At 51.9% G+C, this 20580-nt stretch overlaps 1 protein-coding gene and 1 long non-coding RNA gene across 2 annotated transcripts in view; both read left to right on the top strand.

The window, feature by feature from the left end:
- Positions 1–1365: 1365 nt before the first annotated feature.
- The window catches only part of LOC308187174 (uncharacterized protein), a 51179-nt gene continuing 31964 nt past the window's right edge, over positions 1366–20580 (top strand). Inside the window, exons 1-7 of the mRNA XM_080609343.1 lie at positions 1366–2508; positions 13390–14001; positions 14497–14596; positions 14680–14732; positions 14862–14921; positions 19228–19839; positions 20518–20578. Of these exons, the coding sequence (XP_080465469.1) occupies positions 19644–19839; positions 20518–20578 (257 nt within the window). The 5' untranslated portion in view covers positions 1366–2508; positions 13390–14001; positions 14497–14596; ... (1 more) ...; positions 14862–14921; positions 19228–19643. The remainder of the gene's footprint in view (positions 2509–13389; positions 14002–14496; positions 14597–14679; positions 14733–14861; positions 14922–19227; positions 19840–20517; positions 20579–20580) is intronic.
- On the top strand, positions 4456–7617 carry LOC308187177. Its single transcript, XR_013944500.1, has 4 exons — positions 4456–4470; positions 4592–4651; positions 4751–4800; positions 6620–7617. It is a non-coding gene; the product is annotated as an uncharacterized lncRNA (long non-coding RNA).

Genomic DNA, 20580 nt, shown 5'->3' with positions numbered 1-20580 from the left:
TTGTTTTTGGGATGGTGGGATCCACTTGTGTTTTTGGGTTATATTTGAATCTCTAGACATATGAAGGCACTTGCATAACTCTCCAGAGGACTAAAAAGAGCTTGATTACACACTACAAGAGGCTTGACCACGTAGGCGCAGTATTACCAAGAGACTGAGCAGGGTCGTATCAGAGTTACCTTTTTCATCTGTAAAGGGTAAGTCTGTGAATACCCCTGCTGGGGCTGCTGTGTGTACATGGCTTTTTGGCATTTGTGGAGCTCAGTTGTTTTTTTTGTGTGTGTATGTTCTTTTTTTTTTCCTTTTGAGAGCCAAATAGTGTGTGTGCTGAGCGTGGTTGGCAGGAGGAGGTGGGGAATTGTCTGGCAGGGGAGCTGTTCAGGACTGGTAGGTTTGGTTTCTAGGAGTGTGCGGCATCCTTCCTGTGCGATGCCGCTGATTGTTGGGCAGGAATGTTCCAGCTCGTGTGTCTTAAACAACGTAGCTTGTGCAGTGTGTGTTGTGTGGCCTGGGCAGAGTTTGCCGCGGTGCTGTGAGCGAAGAATCTCAGTTCGAGCTGGTGAGCAGCTGAAGCAAAGGATCTGGGAAGAGAGAGGTATTGCAGCAGGTACGCTGTGGCTGTGAGGTGCCTCAGGGTGTGCTTTTCTCTCGTCTCTGCAGGGGCTTCATGCAGTCTTGGACAGGGAAATGCCCGTGTCACAGAACAATGAGGGAAGGTGAGAGTTCTATCAGCCTGGTGATCCCTGATCTGAAGCAAAGGGAAGACATTCAGGTGTTTCCCTCTGAGGGTCTGAGGTGAGGCTGGCTGGGACAGAGGAGCAGTGTGGCAGGTGGTTGCTTGCAAGCACAGTGGTCATTTTGTCCTTCTGTGTTCCCAGGTGGCATGGGTGATGGTGGCCGTTCCTTTCGAGCTTGGGTCTAACTTGCAGGTACAGAGGCAAGTGGACTGCTGTTTTGAAACGAAAACATTAAATATGGGGTCACTTCTGTTGTTGAGGGATGGGTGCTAATGCTGTCAGCTGAATGTTCATGGTCTGACTGTGTTTTCCTTTGTTCAGGCTGAAACGCAGTGTGCAGTACAGGACGTCACGACCCGAGCTACCTCTGGAGTGACGCTGGTGAGTGATGAACAGAGGTAGCTGTTATTTTTGGGTTGTGGTTGTCACTGCAGTTTTTTTAACTATATCAAATAGAGTAAAATTCCAGTTTCTCTTTTGGAGGTGCTCTAGGTGGCTTCAGAGAACGGGTGGAAGCATCTGCCATGTGGGGTAGGTAAGCAGCTGAGGTAAAGGAGGGGATGAGAGTAACTGTCCTGAGGGTGCAGTGGCTTTTGCTGCTGTGGTTGCTTTCTCTTCTGCTTATCAGGTGCCACAGGCAAGGTGGGCTGTGATAGTCTTTGGAATAGGAGCAAAGCAGGTCACTGGAATGCTGTTTGGTTCCTGAGACAGGAGTTGTAGAGGAGAAAAGCTTTCAATAATCAAAGCTGAAGCAAAAAAAAAATAAACCACAGCTGCTGCTTCTCCTCTTTCTCCTTTCTTGTGTTTTGCCCCTCCCCTTTCCCAGGTGATTGGCTTTGGGTTCCAGGGAGGGCCTAGTGGTCATTGAGTCACAGGCATCCCATCAGAGAGCTCATTCTGCTTGGGCTGCACTTTAGAGTAGATGCTTTGTTTTTCCTTCAGTGAGTTGGAGGTTTCTTTAGGTGGTTAAGAGTCTATGGACTGATGCGTTTCCAAGTAGAGACCGGTACGCCCATCTTTGTGAGGTAACAACTGGTAGGATCTGTTAGAGTAAACCAATCTAGTAATAGGTGCCTGTATTGCATGCAGCTCTTCTTCAGGTGAGTAATTGTTATAGCATGTTTACGGATAGGATGGCAGTGTTACTTTGTGTGTTTACTTTGTGGTTCTGGGTCCCTTATGATTTTTGCCGAATTGCGGGGCTTACTTGTGAGTCTTTGCCTGTATGTCAAATATTATACGTCAAATATTATCAAAGTTACAACCTTGGTGGCAAAGTGATGGAGCAGGGTTTAGGAGATAAGTATCATCGAAGCTCCCTGTGTAAGCATGTGTCTGAAAAGAGCAGCAGTAGGCCTGTAAGGGGTAGTCTTTTTCAGGGTTAGGGACAGTTCGTTATAGTTTTGGAGCTTTTGCCTGTGGTTTGTGTGGCTGTAGAGTCTTTAGACGTTGCAGCCTTCTAGATTTTCAGTGCTTGGAATTCAGGTAATAGAGGCGTGCTTAGGAGGTGTTGCCGGCTAACTCGTTTTTAAGAAATGGTGGGGTACGGTTCCTCGACCGCATAAGCACGGTAGTATTACCAAGAGACTGAGCAGGGTCCCCTTTTTCATCTGTAAAGGGTAAGTCTGTGATTGCTGCCATCTGGGCACATTTTCGTGCCCATCACTGCAGTTAGTGTACTACATCAATTAGAGTAAAATTCCAGTTTCTCTTTTGGAGGTGCTCTAGGTGGCTTCAGAGAATGGGTGGAAGCATCTGCCATGTGGGGTAGGTAAGCAGCTGAGGTAAAGGAGGGGATGAGAGTAACTGTCCTGAGGGTGCTGTGGCTTGTGCTGCTGTGGTTTCTTTCTCTTCTGCTTATCAGGTGCCAGAGGCAAGGCGGACTGTGGTAGTCTTTGGAAAAGGAGCAAAGCAGGTCACTGGAATGCTGTTTGGTTCCTGAGAAAGGTGTTTCAGAGGAAAAAGGTGGTCTGGCGTGGCAGCTCCTGATGGTGGTCTTCTTCAGTAGGTGAAGCGGTGCCTGAAGCCCCATCCCGTATAGCCTGAAATGGTGTGTCTGTGTTTGGGTTGGGGTTGCACCTTGGTGAGTGTAAGGATAGGATTTAAGCTGGTGCAGCAGAGGGCCAGGCTCCATTGTCCTGTAGTGTGTTTTGACCCATCAGCATAGCCTTTTGGTTTTCAGATAGCCTACTCAAGTACGTGATTTATGCTGCGAGTGATGTTATTACATGGAATTGATTTTTTTTGGCATGTAATCTGTTATGCTCCCAGATTTTTCTTTGTATATAAATAAAGGTTTGAACTAATTCCAGCAGAAAAAATTTCAGTTACTTGCTTGGTCATATTGTCCTTTCAATATTCAAAGCTGCAGCAAAAGCATGGGGATTGTTGCTTCTAGAATCACCCCAGTTCTCTTGTCTGCAGTCTGCATGCTATTGAGCTAAACCAGATTAAAGAAAAAAAAAAGAAAAACAAAAAACAAACAAACAAAATACAAAACTAAAAAAAACACCAAAAAAACCCCCACAGCTGCTGTGCTGCTTGTGCTCTTTCTACTTTCTTGTGCTTTGCCCCTCCCCTTTCCCAGGTGATTGGGTTTGGGTGCTAGGCGGGGCCAAATGGTATATGAGCCCCAGGTATGCCACTGGAGAGTTCATTGTGCCTGGGCTGCTCTTTGGGGTAAGTGCTTTGTTTTTCCTTCAGTCAGTTGCAGGGTTCTTTGGGCAGGTTGGAGTCCATGGATTTCTAGATTTTAAGTGCTTGGAAATCACTTACTAGAGGGATATTTAGCAGAGGTTGCTGGCTCACTTGTTTTTGGGATGGTGGGATCCACTTGTGGTTTTGGGTTATATTTGAATCTCTACACACTTGTGTAACTCTCCAGAGGACTAAAAAGAGCTTGATTACACACTGCAAGAGGCTTGACCACGTAGGCGCAGTATTACCAAGAGACTGAGCAGGGTCGTATCAGAGTTACCTTTTTCATCTGTAAAGGGTAAGTCTGTGAATACCCCTGCTGGGGCTGCTGTGTGTGCATGGCTTTTTGGCATTTGTGGAGCTCAGTAGTTTTTTTTGTGTGTGTATGTTATTACTTTTTTTTTTTAAGGCCAAATAGTGTGTGTGCTGAGCATGGTTGGCAGGAGGAGGTGGGGAATTGTCTGGCAGGGGAGCTGTTCAGGACTGGTAGGTTTGGTTTCTAGGAGCGTGCGGCATCCTTCCTGTGCGATGCCACTGGTTGTTGGGCAGGAATGTTCCAGCTCGTGTGTCTTAAACAACGTAGCTTGTGCAGTGTGTGTTGCGTGGCCCGGGCAGAGTTTGCCGCGGCGCTGTGAGCGAAGAATCTCAGTTCGAGCTGGTGAGCAGCTGAAGTAAAGGAGCTGGGAAGAGAGAGGTATTGCAGCAGGTACGCTGTGGCTGTGAGGTGCCTCAGGGTGTGCTTTTCTCTTGTCTCTGCAGGGGCTTCATGCAGTCTTGGACAGGGAAATCCCCGTGTCACGGAGCAGTGAGGGAAGGTGAGAGTTCTATCAGCCTGGTGATCCCTGATCTGAAGCAAAGGGAAGACATTCAGGTGTTTCCCTCTGAGGGTCTGAGGTGAGGCTGTTTGGGACAGAGGAGCAATGTGGCAGGTGGAGGCTTGCAAGCACAGTGGTCATTTTGTCCTTCTGTGTTCCCAGGTGGCATGGGTGATGGTGGCCGTTCCTTTCGAGCTTGGATCTAACTTGCAGGTACAGAGGCAAGTGGACTGTTGTTTTGAAACGAAAACATTAAATATGGGGTCACTTCTGTTGTTGAGGGATGGGTGCTAATGCTGTCAGCTGAATGTTTGTCTTCTGATTGTGTTTTCCTTTGTTCAGGCTGAAACGCAGTGTGCAGTACAGGACGTCACGACCCGAGCTGCCTCTGGAGTGACTCTGGTGAGTGATGAACAGAGGTAGGTGTTATTTTTGGGGTGTGGTTGTCGCTGCACTTACTTTACTACATCAAATAGAGTAAATTCCAGTTTTCTCTTTTAGAGGTGCTCTAGGTAGCTTCAGAGAACGGGTGGAAGCATCTGCCGTGTGGGGTAGGTAAGCGGCTGAGGTAAAGGAGGGGATGAGAGTAACTGTCCTGAGGGTGCAGTGGCTTTTATTGCTGTGGTTGCTTTCTCTTCTGCTTATCAGGTGCCCCAGGGAAGGTAGTAAACCTTCCCGTTAGTAAATGGGAAAACTTTTGAGATAGTGGAATCTGGACCTTTGAGTCCTAGCTGGTACACCCAAACTTGCGAGCTATATGCCATATTGCGGGCCCTAAAATTGCTGAAAAATAAAAGCGGTACAATATATACAGATTCAAAATATGCTTATGGGGTAGTACATACATTTGTGTAAAATATGGGAAGAAAGGGGGCTCATCAATTCACAAGGAAAGGGTTTAATACATCAGGAATTGATTACCCAGGTTTTACAAGCTATCAGAGAGCCCAAAGAAATTGCCGTAGTACATATAAAAGGGCATCAAAAAGGCCTCACCCCTCAGGTTAGGGGTAATAATCGAGCAGATCAGGAGGCAAAAAGGGCAGCATTAATGAGTAGAAGAATTATAAGAACGAAGGAAGATTGCCCAGACTGTGGGAAATAATACTTATACTTAATAGTTAATATATAATAATTAATATAATAATTAATAACATAATATATAATAGTGCTTAATATAATACTTAATACTGTGGGAAAGACTTAAAGGAATTTCCATGTTATGATTGTGGAGTGAATGGGGAGTTGATGGGATTGAATGCAATTGTTCTGAGGAAGAAAGCCCGCCTTATAAAAACTGCTACAAGTGCAGGCCGACTAACTCCCTGTGGTCGAATGGACCCATTCCCCTCCCCTTACTCTGTTTCACTATTACAGAAGAAGACAAGATGACACAAATGGGGGTTCCAAAAAAAAAAAAACAAACGATAAAGGGAAATGGGTACTGCCTGATGGACGGGAAGTGTTACCAAAATCAGTAGCTATGAGGGTGCTACGGAGATTTCATGAACAGACGCACTGGGGTACTCAGGTGTTGGTGGATCAATTTGCCACATATTATATGTGTATAGGGATTTATAATATAGCAAAGAGGATCGTAAATGATTGTGTAACTTGTTGGAGGGTAAATGCTCAACACATGAGAAAAAGGGTCCCGGGAGGAGGACGAGAATTGGCACATCGACCTTTTGCAAAGATTCAATTAGATTTTACTGAACTTCCGAAAACGGGGCGATATAGATACTTATTAGTTATTGTAGGCCACCTCACAAACTTTGTTGAAGCATTCCCTACGGCAAGGGCCACAGCTCAAACCATGGTAAAGATATTATTAGAAAGCATCATACCCAGATACGGGGTAATAGAAGCAATTGACTCTGATCGAGGCCCACACTTTGTGTCAAAGGTATCCCGAGACACGATGAAGGCTCTGGGAATTAAATGGGAATATCACACTCCCTGGCATCCTCAGAGTTCGGGAAAGGTAGAACGAATGAATGGTGAAATTAAAAAGCAACTAACAAAGCTTATGATAGAGACTAAGACCTCCTGGGTGAAATGTTTACCGCTTGCACTATTGAATATCCGGACATAGCCCCAAGCCGATGTCAGAATCTCACCTTTTGAAAGGCTGTATGGTATGCCTTATGATTTAGAGATGCCATCTGATCCCCAGGTACAGGATATCCAATTAAAACCTTATTTAATACAGCTTATGAACCGACGGAGGGAGTTGCAAGCGAAAGGCTTGGTGGCTAGATATAGCAATCCATAGGATACCACCTGGAGATAGGGTTCTAATTAAGACATGGAAAGAAATGTCTTTAACACCACGGTGGGGAGGCCCCTATGTTGTTTTACTTATCACAGAGACGGCTATCCGGACGGCTGAGAAGGGGTGAACGCATGCCAGTGGCGTGAAAGGACCGATCCAGAAAAGCGAATGGGAAGTGGTCGCAGGCCCTGATGACTTAAAGCTCACGTTGAAACGAACTCGATAAGTATGGTCTAACTGTCTATGTATCGTAAAAAGGAGGAGAGGGGACCCTGTTTGATCAGAAAAAGGTCGCGGTTACCTGAAAAACTCCCCTGAAGAACACTGCTGCTGCCGAGAAGAACCTGCACCTTGTAGTTCGCTGCAACCGAACCGACAAGCGAGGCAGAGAGTGAAACGGTGGGGAATTACGTGGCCAGGTAAAGAACTCTGGAAAATGGGCCCTAGCCATTTTTTTTTTTTGCGATACATAGTAATGGGTACGATTGTTTACACTGTTCCTGGGTCTGCGCACCCTCACAAACCTTTTAAATGGAGCCTGATTAGATGGGAAGATCACCATGTTGTTCAGCAGATAACTACTGCTGGGGGACTGATAGGGGAGGCATCATCTATATAAAGAAGGAAGAGACGAAGAGTCCCCAACGGGTGGGACGAAATCAGAAACTGTCGGGGAGTGTTTTGAGGATTCAGCCTACACAAGCTTTTAGAATGCTAACTCCTTGTTGTGGTTTAACCCGGCTGGCAGCTAAACACCACACAGCCGTTCGCTCACCCTCCCCCCTCCCTCTCTGGGATGGGGGAGAGAAACGGGAAAGTGAAGCCGGTGAGTTGAGATAAAGACAGTTTATTAAGACAGGAATATAATAATAACAATAGTAATAATAGTGATAATGATAATAGTATTAATAATAATAATGTGTAAGAAACAAGTGATGCACAATGCAATTGCTCACCACCCGCTGACCGATGCCCAGCCTATCCCCGAGCAGCCGGCCCCCCACCCCGGCCAGCCACCCCTATATATTGTTTAGCATGACGTCAGATGGTATGGAATACCCCTTTGGCCAGTTTGGGTCAGCTGTCCAGGGTCTGTCCCCTCCCAGCTCCTGCTGCACCCCTAGCCTGCTCGCTGGCAGGACAGAGCGAGAAGCTGAAAAGTCCTTGGCCTGGTGTAAACACTGCTCTGCAACAATTAAAACATCAGCATGTTATCAGCGCTCTTCTCATCCTAATCCAAAACATAGCACCCTACCAGCTACTATGAGGAAAAATTAACTCTGTCCTAACTGGAACCAGGACACTCCTAATAGCCCTAAACCACTGGAGGTTGCTAATAAATCAGTAAACCCGGAGTATGGGATTAGAAATGAAGGGGTGACCGGGAATAACATATGGAGAATCGTGAATGCTAGTTATCAGTTGTTGAATCAAACAAATCCAGACGTGCCTAGACCTTGCTGGTTATGTCTTGATATAAGGCCCCCATATTACGACGCCATTGGGGATCTGGGAGAGACCACCCGTTCAAACGAAACCGATCCCCCTCAATGCAATTGGGGAAGGGATGTAGCAATAACGTTAACGGAAGTAACTGGGAATGGCAGATGCGTAGGCACGGTCCCTGGTGAGAAGTTCCATCTATGCAATATTACAGAAAATGTTACACAATTAGACAAAGAAAAATGGTTAATACCAGCAGATAACACCAGATGGGTATGTTCGTCTCTGGGGGTGACTCCATGTTATCTTTGAAATTGTTCAACTCGTCTCATGATTTCTGTGTACAGGTAGTAATTATCCCAAGGATTCTTTACCATTCTGAGGAGTATATGTACATCCAACATGCTATGGCAAAAAACCACTTAAGGAAGAGAGAGCCTATTACGGCTCTTACTTTAGCCACTCTGATGATTCTGGGGGCTGCAGGAGCCGGAACTGGAATTACCTCTCTGGTAAAACAAAGCCAAGAATTTACCTCGTTACGCATTGCTGTAGATGAGGATTTGGCCCGTATCGAGCAATCTATATAAGCTTTAGAGAAATCTGTGCGATCCTTATCTGAAGTAGTACTACAAAATCGTAGGGGATTAGATCTGATTTTTCTACAATAAGGAGCATTGTGTGCAGCCCTACGAGAGGAGTGTTGTGTATATGCTGATCATACTGGAGTGGTGAGGGATACAATGACTAAATTGAGAGAAGGGCTAGAAAAACGAAAAAGGGAGAATGAAGCCCACCGAAACTGGTACGAATCCTGGTTTAATTACTCACCTTGGCTCACTACACTGCTATCAGCTATAGCAGGACCTTTGTTGCTGCTCATATTTACACTAACTTTTGGACCACGTATATTCAATCAAATAATCACAATTGTAAAAAACCGATTAGAGGCAGCTCAACTTATGCTTGTGTGTGCGAAATATGAATCTCTTGAACAGGAGGAGGATGACGCAGCAACTTTAATATTGAGCAAACAAGTGCTTCAAAAATTCATCAATGAACAAAATATGTTAGAAAAAGAAAAAGGAGGGATTGTGATAAATTAGCAGGTGTTTGTTCATTGTCTTATAAAAGAATTCAGAGAATCTGCTGAGAAGACAAGGTTTTGCAATTTACGACCTTGTTGAGGGGGAAGACTAAGCAAGTAGATAGTGGGGAGGGGGTGTTGGATAAACGTCCTTGGTAAAACAAAGACTCTGTGAAATACTGTTTGCTGCTTTACTACCCTTGAACACGAGCACAACGCATGATCATTGAAAGAAACAGAACGAACTGCACAGCTTCAGAAGATTCAACAAGTCCTGACAAGCCGAACTTGGATGCTATAAAACGGCGACACTGAAAAGGGAAAGTTGCGTGCTGTGATGGAGCGGAGACTCCCCAGCCGCCCAGCGCTGTTTTGCTTGTACCTGCTTACTTAATAAATAAATTATCTTCGATAGACCAGAAAATTGCGTGGTCTCGCTTATAACATTAAACAATGTAGCTTGTGCCGTGTGTGTTGTGTGGCCCGGGCAGAGTTTGCCGCGGTGCTGTGAGCGAAGAATCTCAGTTCGAGCTGGTGAGCAGCTGAAGTAAAGGATCTGGGAAGAGAGAGGTATTGCAGCAGGTACGCTGTGGCTGTGAGGTGCCTCAGGGTGTGCTTTTCTCTCGTCTCTGCAGGGGCTTCATGCAGTCTTGGACAGGGAAATGCCCGTGTCACAGAACAATGAGGGAAGGTGAGAATTCTATCAGCCTGGTGATCCCTGATCTGAAGCAAAGGGAAGACATTCAGGTGTTTCCCTCTGAGGGTCTGAGGTGAGGCTGTTTGGGACAGAGGAGCAATGTGGCAGGTGGTGGCTTGCAAGCACAGCGGTCATTTTGTCCTTCTGTGTTCCCAGGTGGCATGGGTGATGGTGGCCGTTCCTTTCGAGCTTGGATCTAACTTGCAGGTACAGAGGCAAGTGGACTGCTGTTTTGAAATGAAAACATTAAATATGGGGTGACTTCTGTTGTTGAGGGATGGGTGCTAATGCTGTCAGCTGAATGTTTGTCTTCTGACTGTGTTTTCCTTTGTTCAGGCTGAAACGCAGTGTGCAGTACAGGACGTCACGACCCGAGCTACCTCTGGAGTGACTCTGGTGAGTGATGAACAGAGGTAGGTGTTATTTTTGGGGTGCGGTTGTCGCTGCACTTATTTTACTACATCAGATAGAGTAAATTCCAGTTTCTCTTTTAGAGGTGCTGTAGGTAGCTTCAGAGAACGGGTGGAAGCATCTGCCGTGTGGGGTAGGTAAGCGGCTGAGGTAAAGGAGGGGATGAGAGTAACTGTCCTGAGGGTGCAGTGGCTTTTATTGCTGTGGTTGTTTTCTCTTGTGCTTATCAGGTGCCACAGGCAAGGTGGGCTGTGATAGTCTTTAGAATAGGAGCGAAGCAGGTCACTGGAATGCTGTTTGGTTCCTGAGAAAGGTGTTTCAGAGGAAAAAGGTCGTCTGGCGTGGCAGCTCCTGATGGTGGTCTTCTTCAGTAGGTGAAGCGGTGCCTGAAGCCCCATCCCGTGTAGCCTGAGCACGCCTTGCTGAGGTTGAAGCCTGCTTTCCAGCAGTTTCCAAAACTGTGTTGAGGCTGAAATGGTGTGTCTGTGTTTGGGCTGGGGTTGCACCTTGGTGAGTGTAGGGATGAGTTTTAAGTTGGTGCAGCAGAGGGCCAGGCTCCATTGTCCTGTAGTGTGTTTTGACCCATCAGCATAGCCTTTTGGTTTTCAGATAGCCTACTCAAGTACGTGATTTTTCCTGCGAGTGATGTTATTACATGGAATTGATTTTTTTTTTTGCATGTAATCTGTTATGCTCCCAGATTTTTCTTTCTATATAAATAAAGGTTTGAGCTAATTCTAGGTGAAAAAATTTCAGTTACTTGCTTGGTCATATTGTCCTTTCAATATTCAAAGCTGCAGCAAAAGCATGGGGATTGTTGCTTCTAGAATCACCCCAGTTCTCTTGTCTGTAGTCTGCATGCTATTGAGCTAAACCAGATTAAAGAAAAAAAAAAGAAAAACAAAAAACAAACAAACAAAATACAAAACTAAAAAAAAAACACCAAAAAAAAACCCCACAGCTGCTGTGCTGCTTGTGCTCTTTTTACTTTCTTGTGCTTTACCACCTCCCCTTTCCCAGGTGATTGGGTTTGGGTGCTGGGCGGGGCCAAATGGTATATGAGCCCCAGGTATGCCATTAGAGAGTTCATTGTGCCTGGGCTGCTCTTTGGGGTAAGTGCTTTGTTTTTCCTTCAGTCAGTTGCAGGGTTCTTTGGGCAGGTTGGAGTCCATGGATTTCTAGATTTTAAGTGCTTGGAAATCACTTACTAGAGGGATATTTAGCAGAGGTTGCTGGCTCACTTGTTTTTCGGGTGGTGGGATCCACTTGTGGTTTTGGGTCATATTTGAATCTCTAGACGTATGAAGGCACTTGTGTAACTCTCCAGAGGACTAAAAAGAGCTTGATTACACACTGCAAGAGGCTTGACCACGTAGGCGCAGTATTACCAAGAGACTGAGCAGGGTTGTATCAGAGTTACCTTTTTCATCTGTAAAGAGTAGGTCTGTGATCGGCGCCGCCCGGGCACATTTTGGCGCGGCGCCGCCCGGGCACATTTTGGCGCGGCGCCGCCCGGGCACATTTTGGCGCGGCGCCGCCCGGGCACATTTTGGCGCGGCGCCGCCCGGGCACATTTTGGCGCGGCGCCGCCCGGGCACATTTTGGCGCGGCGCCGCCCGGGCACATTTTGGCGCGGCGCCGCCCGGGCACATTTTGGCGCGGCGCCGCCCGGGCACATTTTGGCGCGGCGCCGCCCGGGCACATTTTGGCGCGGCGCCGCCCGGGCACATTTTGGCGCGGCGCCGCCCGGGCACATTTTGGCGCGGCGCCGCCCGGGCACATTTTGGCGCGGCGCCGCCCGGGCACATTTTGGCGCGGCGCCGCCCGGGCACATTTTGGCGCGGCGCCGCCCGGGCACATTTTGGCGCGGCGCCGCCCGGGCACATTTTGGCGCGGCGCCGCCCGGGCACATTTTGGCGCGGCGCCGCCCGGGCACATTTTGGCGCGGCGCCGCCCGGGCACATTTTGGCGCGGCGCCGCCCGGGCACATTTTGGCGCGGCGCCGCCCGGGCACATTTTGGCGCGGCGCCGCCCGGGCACATTTTGGCGCGGCGCCGCCCGGGCACATTTTGGCGCGGCGCCGCCCGGGCACATTTTGGCGCGGCGCCGCCCGGGCACATTTTGGCGCGGCGCCGCCCGGGCACATTTTGGCGCGGCGCCGCCCGGGCACATTTTGGCGCGGCGCCGCCCGGGCACATTTTGGCGCGGCGCCGCCCGGGCACATTTTGGCGCGGCGCCGCCCGGGCACATTTTGGCGCGGCGCCGCCCGGGCACATTTTGGCGCGGCGCCGCCCGGGCACATTTTGGCGCGGCGCCGCCCGGGCACATTTTGGCGCGGCGCCGCCCGGGCACATTTTGGCGCGGCGCCGCCCGGGCACATTTTGGCGCGGCGCCGCCCGGGCACATTTTGGCGCGGCGCCGCCCGGGCACATTTTGGCGCGGCGCCGCCCGGGCACATTTTGGCGCGGCGCCGCCCGGGCACATTTTGGCGCGGCGCCGCCCGGGCACATTTTGGCGCGGCGCCGCCCGGGCACATTTTGGCGCGGCGCCGCCCGGGCACATTTTGGCGCGGCGCCGCCCGGGCACATTTTGGCGCGGCGCCGCCCGGGCACATTTTGGCGCGGCGCCGCCCGGGCACATTTTGGCGCGGCGCCGCCCGGGCACATTTTGGCGCGGCGCCGCCCGGGCACATTTTGGCGCGGCGCCGCCCGGGCACATTTTGGCGCGGCGCCGCCCGGGCACATTTTGGCGCGGCGCCGCCCGGGCACATTTTGGCGCGGCGCCGCCCGGGCACATTTTGGCGCGGCGCCGCCCGGGCACATTTTGGCGCGGCGCCGCCCGGGCACATTTTGGCGCGGCGCCGCCCGGGCACATTTTGGCGCGGCGCCGCCCGGGCACATTTTGGCGCGGCGCCGCCCGGGCACATTTTGGCGCGGCGCCGCCCGGGCACATTTTGGCGCGGCGCCGCCCGGGCACATTTTGGCGCGGCGCCGCCCGGGCACATTTTGGCGCGGCGCCGCCCGGGCACATTTTGGCGCGGCGCCGCCCGGGCACATTTTGGCGCGGCGCCGCCCGGGCACATTTTGGCGCGGCGCCGCCCGGGCACATTTATCTTAGATCGAGCTAACGAGCAGCTGAAGTAAAGCAACTGGGAAGAGAGAGGTATTGCAGCAGGTACGCTGTGGCTGTGAGGTGCCTCAGGGTGTGCTTTTCTCTTGTCTCTGCAGGTGCTTGGTGCAGTCTTGGACAGGGAAATCCCCGTGTCACGGAGCAGTGAGGGAAGGCGAGCGTGTTGTCAGCCTGGTCGTCCCTTAACCGAAGTGAAGGGACGTGGGGGGTTTATGTGGCAAGGTTTTGGTAGCAGGGAGCTCTAGGGGTGGCTTCTGTGCGAAGAATCTAGAAGCTGCCCCATGTTAGGTAAGGGCCCCGCTGCTGAGCGGAGCCAATAAGTGATGTTGTTTGCGCGTCTGTGAGAGCATATTTAAGACAGGAAAAAAAAAAAAAACCACGCTGGTCCATGCAGCAGCTGGGAGAGCAAGAGGAGTGAGGAACAGCCTTGCAGGCGCCAAGGTCAGTGAAGAAGGAGGGGGAGAGGTACTCCAGGTGCCGGAGCAGAAGTCCCCTGCGGCCTGTGGCGAGGACCATGGTGAAGCAGGCTGTCCCCCTGCAGCCCACGGAGTACCACGGTGGAGCAGGGTTCCATGCTGCAGCTGGTGGAGGAGGCCACGGTGGAGCAGGTGGACCTGCACTGATGGAGGCTGCGGCCTGTGGAAGACCCTTGCCGGAGCAGATTCCGGGCCGGACCTGTAGACCGTGGAGAGGGGACCACGCAGGAGCAGGTGAGCTGGCAGGAGCTGCTGCCCGTGGGGGACCCAGGTTGGAGCAGTTTGCTCCTGAGGGATGGACCCCGTGGTATGGACCTACATCTGGAACAGTTCTGGAAGAGCTGCTGCCTGTGGGAAGGCCATGCCAGATCAGTTGACCAAGGACTGCATCCTGTGGGAGGAACCCCACAGCACAGGGGATGAGGGCGTCCGAGAAGGAGTGGCGGCAAAGAAGCGCTATAGACTGACCATAAACACCGATCACCTGTACCGCTGGGGGGGAGAAGGTGGAAGAGGGTGGTTGGGGGGGAAGGTGCTTTTGGTTGCTTTCGTTTGTTTCTCGCTTCTCTACATTGTGTAGTAATAAGCAATAAATCTTTCTATCTTTCTATGCTGAGTGTGTTTTGCCTATCACGATATTTACTGTGTAATCTCCTCGTCCTTATCTCAACCCTTGAGCCCTTTTTCCTTGTATTTTCTCCTTGTATTTTCTCCTTGTCCTTCTCTGAGGAGGGAGAGTGAGAGAGCGGTTTTGGTGGAGCTCGGTCGCCTACCCCTGTAAAACCACCACAGGGGAAGACGTTCAGGTGTTTCCCTCTGAGGGTCTGAGGTGAGGCTGTTTGGGACAGAGGAGCAGTGTGGCAGGTGGTCGCTTGCAAGCACAGCGGTCATTTTGTCCTTCTGTGTTCCCAGGTGGCACATGGGTGATGGTGGCCGTTCCTTTCGAGCTTGGATCTAACTTGCAGGTACAGAGGCAAGTGGACTGCTGTTTTGAAATGAAAACATTAAATATGGGGTCACTTCTGTTGTTGAGGGATGGGTGCTAATGCTGTCAGCTGAATGTTTATCTTCTGACTGTGTTTTCCTTTGTTCAGGCTGAAACGCAGTGTGCAGTACAGGACGTCACGACCCGAGCTACCTCTGGAGTGACTCTGGTGAGTGACGAACAGAGGTAGCTGTTATTTTTGGGTTGTGGTTGTCGCTGCAGTTTTTTTTAACTACATCAAATAGAGTAAAATTCCAGTTTCTCTTTTGGAGGTGCTCTAGGTGGCTTCAGAAAATGGGTGGAAGCATCTGCCATGTGGGGTAGGTAAGCAGCTGAGGTAAAGGAGGGGATGAGAGTAACTGTCCTAAGGGTGCCGTGGCTTTTGCTGCTGTGGTTGCTTTCTCTTCTGCTTATCAGGTGCCACAGGCAAGGTGGGCTGTGATAGTCTTTGGAAAAGGAGCAAAGCAGGTCACTGGAATGCTGTTTGGTTCCTGAGACAGGAGTTGTAGAGGAGAAAAGCTTTCAATAATCAAAGCTGAAGCAAAAAAAAAAAATAAACCACAGCTGCTGCTTCTCCTCTTTCTCCTTTCTTGTGTTTTGCCCCTCCCCTTTCCCAGGTGATTGGCTTTGGGTTCCAGGGAGGGCCTAGTGGTCATTGAGTCACAGGCATCCCATCAGAGAGCTCATTCTGCCTGGGCTGCACTTTAGAGTAGATGCTTTGTTTTTCCTTCAGTGAGTTGGAGGTTTCTTTAGGTGGTTAAGAGTCTATGGACTGATGCGTTTCCAAGTAGAGACCGGTACGCCCATCTTTGTGAGGTAACAACTGGTAGGATCTGTTAGAGTAAACCAATCTAGTAATAGGTGCCTGTATTGCATGCAGCTCTTCTTCAGGTGAGTAATTGTTATAGCGTGTTTACGGATAGGATGGCAGTGCTACTTTGTGTGTTTACTTTGTGGTTTTGGGTCCCTTATGATTTTTGCCGAATTGCGGGGCTTACTTGAGTCTTTGCCTGTATGCTGTATGTCAAATATTATACGTCAAATATTATCAAAGTTACAACCTTGGTGGCAAAGTGATGGAGCAGGGTTTAGGAGATAAGTATCATCGAAGCTCCCTCTGTAAGCATGCATCTGAAAAGAGTAGCAGTAGGCCTGTAAGGGGTAGTCTTTTTCAGGGTTAGGGACAGTTTGTTATAGTTTTGGAGCTTTTGCCTGTGGTTTGTGTGGCTGTAGAGTCTTTAGACGTTGCAGCCTTCTAGATTTTCAGTGCTTGGAATTCAGGTAATAGAGGCGTGCTTAGGAGGTGTTGTCGGCTAACTCGTTTTTAAGAAATGGTGGGGTACGGTTCCTCGACCGCATAAGCACGGTAGTATTACCAAGAGACTGAGCAGGGTCCCCTTTTTCATCTGTAAAGGGTAAGTCTGTGATTGCTGCCATCTGGGCACATTTTCGTGCCCATCACTGCAGTTAGTTTACTACATCAATTAGAGTAAAATTCCAGTTTCTCTTTTGGAGGTGCTCTAGGCGGCTTCAGAGAACGGGTGGAAGCATCTGCCGTGTGGGGTAGGTAAGCGGCTGCGGTAAAGGAGGGGATGAGAGTAACTGTCCTGAGGGTGCTGTGGCTTGTGCTGCTGTGGTTTCTTTCTCTTCTGCTTATCAGGTGCCACAGGCAAGGTGGGCTGTGATAGTCTTTAGAATAGGAGCAAAGCAGGTCACTGGAATGCTGTTTGGTTCCTGAGAAAGGTGTTGCAGAGGAAAAAGGTGGTCTGGCGTGGCAGCTCCTGATGGTGGTCTTCTTCAGTAGGTGAAGCGGTGCCTGAAGCCCCATGCCGTGGAGCCTGAGCACGCCTCGCTGAGGATGAAGCCTGCTTTCCAGCAGTTTCCAAAACTGTGTTGAGGCTGAAATGGTGTGTCTGTGTTTGGGCTGGGGTTGCACCTTGGTGAGTGTAGGGATGAGTTTTAAGTTGGTGCAGCAGAGGGCCAGGCTCCATTGTCCTGTAGTGTGTTTTGACCCATCAGCATAGCCTTTTGGTTTTCAGATAGCCTACTCAAGTACGTGATTTTTCCTGCGAGTGATGTTATTACATGGAATTGATTTTTTTTTTTGCATGTAATCTGTTATGCTCCCAGATTTTTCTTTCTATATAAATAAAGGTTTGAGCTAATTCTAGGTGAAAAAATTTCAGTTACTTGCTTGGTCATATTGTCCTTTCAATATTCAAAGCTGCAGCAAAAGCATGGGGATTGTTGCTTCTAGAATCACCCCAGTTCTCTTGTCTGTAGTCTGCATGCTATTGAGCTAAACCAGATTAAAGAAAAAAAAAAGAAAAACAAAAAACAAACAAACAAAATACAAAACTAAAAAAAAAACACCAAAAAAAAACCCCACAGCTGCTGTGCTGCTTGTGCTCTTTTTACTTTCTTGTGCTTTACCACCTCCCCTTTCCCAGGTGATTGGGTTTGGGTGCTGGGCGGGGCCAAATGGTATATGAGCCCCAGGTATGCCATTAGAGAGTTCATTGTGCCTGGGCTGCTCTTTGGGGTAAGTGCTTTGTTTTTCCTTCAGTCAGTTGCAGGGTTCTTTGGGCAGGTTGGAGTCCATGGATTTCTAGATTTTAAGTGCTTGGAAATCACTTACTAGAGGGATATTTAGCAGAGGTTGCTGGCTCACTTGTTTTTCGGGTGGTGGGATCCACTTGTGGTTTTGGGTCATATTTGAATCTCTAGACGTATGAAGGCACTTGTGTAACTCTCCAGAGGACTAAAAAGAGCTTGATTACACACTGCAAGAGGCTTGACCACGTAGGCGCAGTATTACCAAGAGACTGAGCAGGGTTGTATCAGAGTTACCTTTTTCATCTGTAAAGAGTAGGTCTGTGATCGGCGCCGCCCGGGCACATTTTGGCGCGGCGCCGCCCGGGCACATTTTGGCGCGGCGCCGCCCGGGCACATTTTGGCGCGGCGCCGCCCGGGCACATTTTGGCGCGGCGCCGCCCGGGCACATTTTGGCGCGGCGCCGCCCGGGCACATTTTGGCGCGGCGCCGCCCGGGCACATTTTGGCGCGGCGCCGCCCGGGCACATTTTGGCGCGGCGCCGCCCGGGCACATTTTGGCGCGGCGCCGCCCGGGCACATTTTGGCGCGGCGCCGCCCGGGCACATTTTGGCGCGGCGCCGCCCGGGCACATTTTGGCGCGGCGCCGCCCGGGCACATTTTGGCGCGGCGCCGCCCGGGCACATTTTGGCGCGGCGCCGCCCGGGCACATTTTGGCGCGGCGCCGCCCGGGCACATTTTGGCGCGGCGCCGCCCGGGCACATTTTGGCGCGGCGCCGCCCGGGCACATTTTGGCGCGGCGCCGCCCGGGCACATTTTGGCGCGGCGCCGCCCGGGCACATTTTGGCGCGGCGCCGCCCGGGCACATTTTGGCGCGGCGCCGCCCGGGCACATTTTGGCGCGGCGCCGCCCGGGCACATTTTGGCGCGGCGCCGCCCGGGCACATTTTGGCGCGGCGCCGCCCGGGCACATTTTGGCGCGGCGCCGCCCGGGCACATTTTGGCGCGGCGCCGCCCGGGCACATTTTGGCGCGGCGCCGCCCGGGCACATTTTGGCGCGGCGCCGCCCGGGCACATTTTGGCGCGGCGCCGCCCGGGCACATTTTGGCGCGGCGCCGCCCGGGCACATTTTGGCGCGGCGCCGCCCGGGCACATTTTGGCGCGGCGCCGCCCGGGCACATTTTGGCGCGGCGCCGCCCGGGCACATTTTGGCGCGGCGCCGCCCGGGCACATTTTGGCGCGGCGCCGCCCGGGCACATTTTGGCGCGGCGCCGCCCGGGCACATTTTGGCGCGGCGCCGCCCGGGCACATTTTGGCGCGGCGCCGCCCGGGCACATTTTGGCGCGGCGCCGCCCGGGCACATTTTGGCGCGGCGCCGCCCGGGCACATTTTGGCGCGGCGCCGCCCGGGCACATTTTGGCGCGGCGCCGCCCGGGCACATTTTGGCGCGGCGCCGCCCGGGCACATTTTGGCGCGGCGCCGCCCGGGCACATTTTGGCGCGGCGCCGCCCGGGCACATTTTGGCGCGGCGCCGCCCGGGCACATTTTGGCGCGGCGCCGCCCGGGCACATTTTGGCGCGGCGCCGCCCGGGCACATTTTGGCGCGGCGCCGCCCGGGCACATTTTGGCGCGGCGCCGCCCGGGCACATTTTGGCGCGGCGCCGCCCGGGCACATTTTGGCGCGGCGCCGCCCGGGCACATTTTGGCGCGGCGCCGCCCGGGCACATTTTGGCGCGGCGCCGCCCGGGCACATTTTGGCGCGGCGCCGCCCGGGCACATTTTGGCGCGGCGCCGCCCGGGCACATTTATCTTAGATCGAGCTAACGAGCAGCTGAAGTAAAGCAACTGGGAAGAGAGAGGTATTGCAGCAGGTACGCTGTGGCTGTGAGGTGCCTCAGGGTGTGCTTTTCTCTTGTCTCTGCAGGTGCTTGGTGCAGTCTTGGACAGGGAAATCCCCGTGTCACGGAGCAGTGAGGGAAGGCGAGCGTGTTGTCAGCCTGGTCGTCCCTTAACCGAAGTGAAGGGACGTGGGGGGTTTATGTGGCAAGGTTTTGGTAGCAGGGAGCTCTAGGGGTGGCTTCTGTGCGAAGAATCTAGAAGCTGCCCCATGTTAGGTAAGGGCCCCGCTGCTGAGCGGAGCCAATAAGTGATGTTGTTTGCGCGTCTGTGAGAGCATATTTAAGACAGGAAAAAAAAAAAAAACCACGCTGGTCCATGCAGCAGCTGGGAGAGCAAGAGGAGTGAGGAACAGCCTTGCAGGCGCCAAGGTCAGTGAAGAAGGAGGGGGAGAGGTACTCCAGGTGCCGGAGCAGAAGTCCCCTGCGGCCTGTGGCGAGGACCATGGTGAAGCAGGCTGTCCCCCTGCAGCCCACGGAGTACCACGGTGGAGCAGGGTTCCATGCTGCAGCTGGTGGAGGAGGCCACGGTGGAGCAGGTGGACCTGCACTGATGGAGGCTGCGGCCTGTGGAAGACCCTTGCCGGAGCAGATTCCGGGCCGGACCTGTAGACCGTGGAGAGGGGACCACGCAGGAGCAGGTGAGCTGGCAGGAGCTGCTGCCCGTGGGGGACCCAGGTTGGAGCAGTTTGCTCCTGAGGGATGGACCCCGTGGTATGGACCTACATCTGGAACAGTTCTGGAAGAGCTGCTGCCTGTGGGAAGGCCATGCCAGATCAGTTGACCAAGGACTGCATCCTGTGGGAGGAACCCCACAGCACAGGGGATGAGGGCGTCCGAGAAGGAGTGGCGGCAAAGAAGCGCTATAGACTGACCATAAACACCGATCACCTGTACCGCTGGGGGGGAGAAGGTGGAAGAGGGTGGTTGGGGGGGAAGGTGCTTTTGGTTGCTTTCGTTTGTTTCTCGCTTCTCTACATTGTGTAGTAATAAGCAATAAATCTTTCTATCTTTCTATGCTGAGTGTGTTTTGCCTATCACGATATTTACTGTGTAATCTCCTCGTCCTTATCTCAACCCTTGAGCCCTTTTTCCTTGTATTTTCTCCTTGTATTTTCTCCTTGTCCTTCTCTGAGGAGGGAGAGTGAGAGAGCGGTTTTGGTGGAGCTCGGTCGCCTACCCCTGTAAAACCACCACAGGGGAAGACGTTCAGGTGTTTCCCTCTGAGGGTCTGAGGTGAGGCTGTTTGGGACAGAGGAGCAGTGTGGCAGGTGGTCGCTTGCAAGCACAGCGGTCATTTTGTCCTTCTGTGTTCCCAGGTGGCACATGGGTGATGGTGGCCGTTCCTTTCGAGCTTGGATCTAACTTGCAGGTACAGAGGC

Source organism: Anser brachyrhynchus (genome assembly GCF_964034855.1).
Source record: "Anser brachyrhynchus genome assembly, contig: SCAFFOLD_426, whole genome shotgun sequence".
NCBI lineage: Eukaryota > Metazoa > Chordata > Aves > Anseriformes > Anatidae > Anser > Anser brachyrhynchus.
This window is presented reverse-complemented; position numbering and strand designations above follow the sequence as displayed.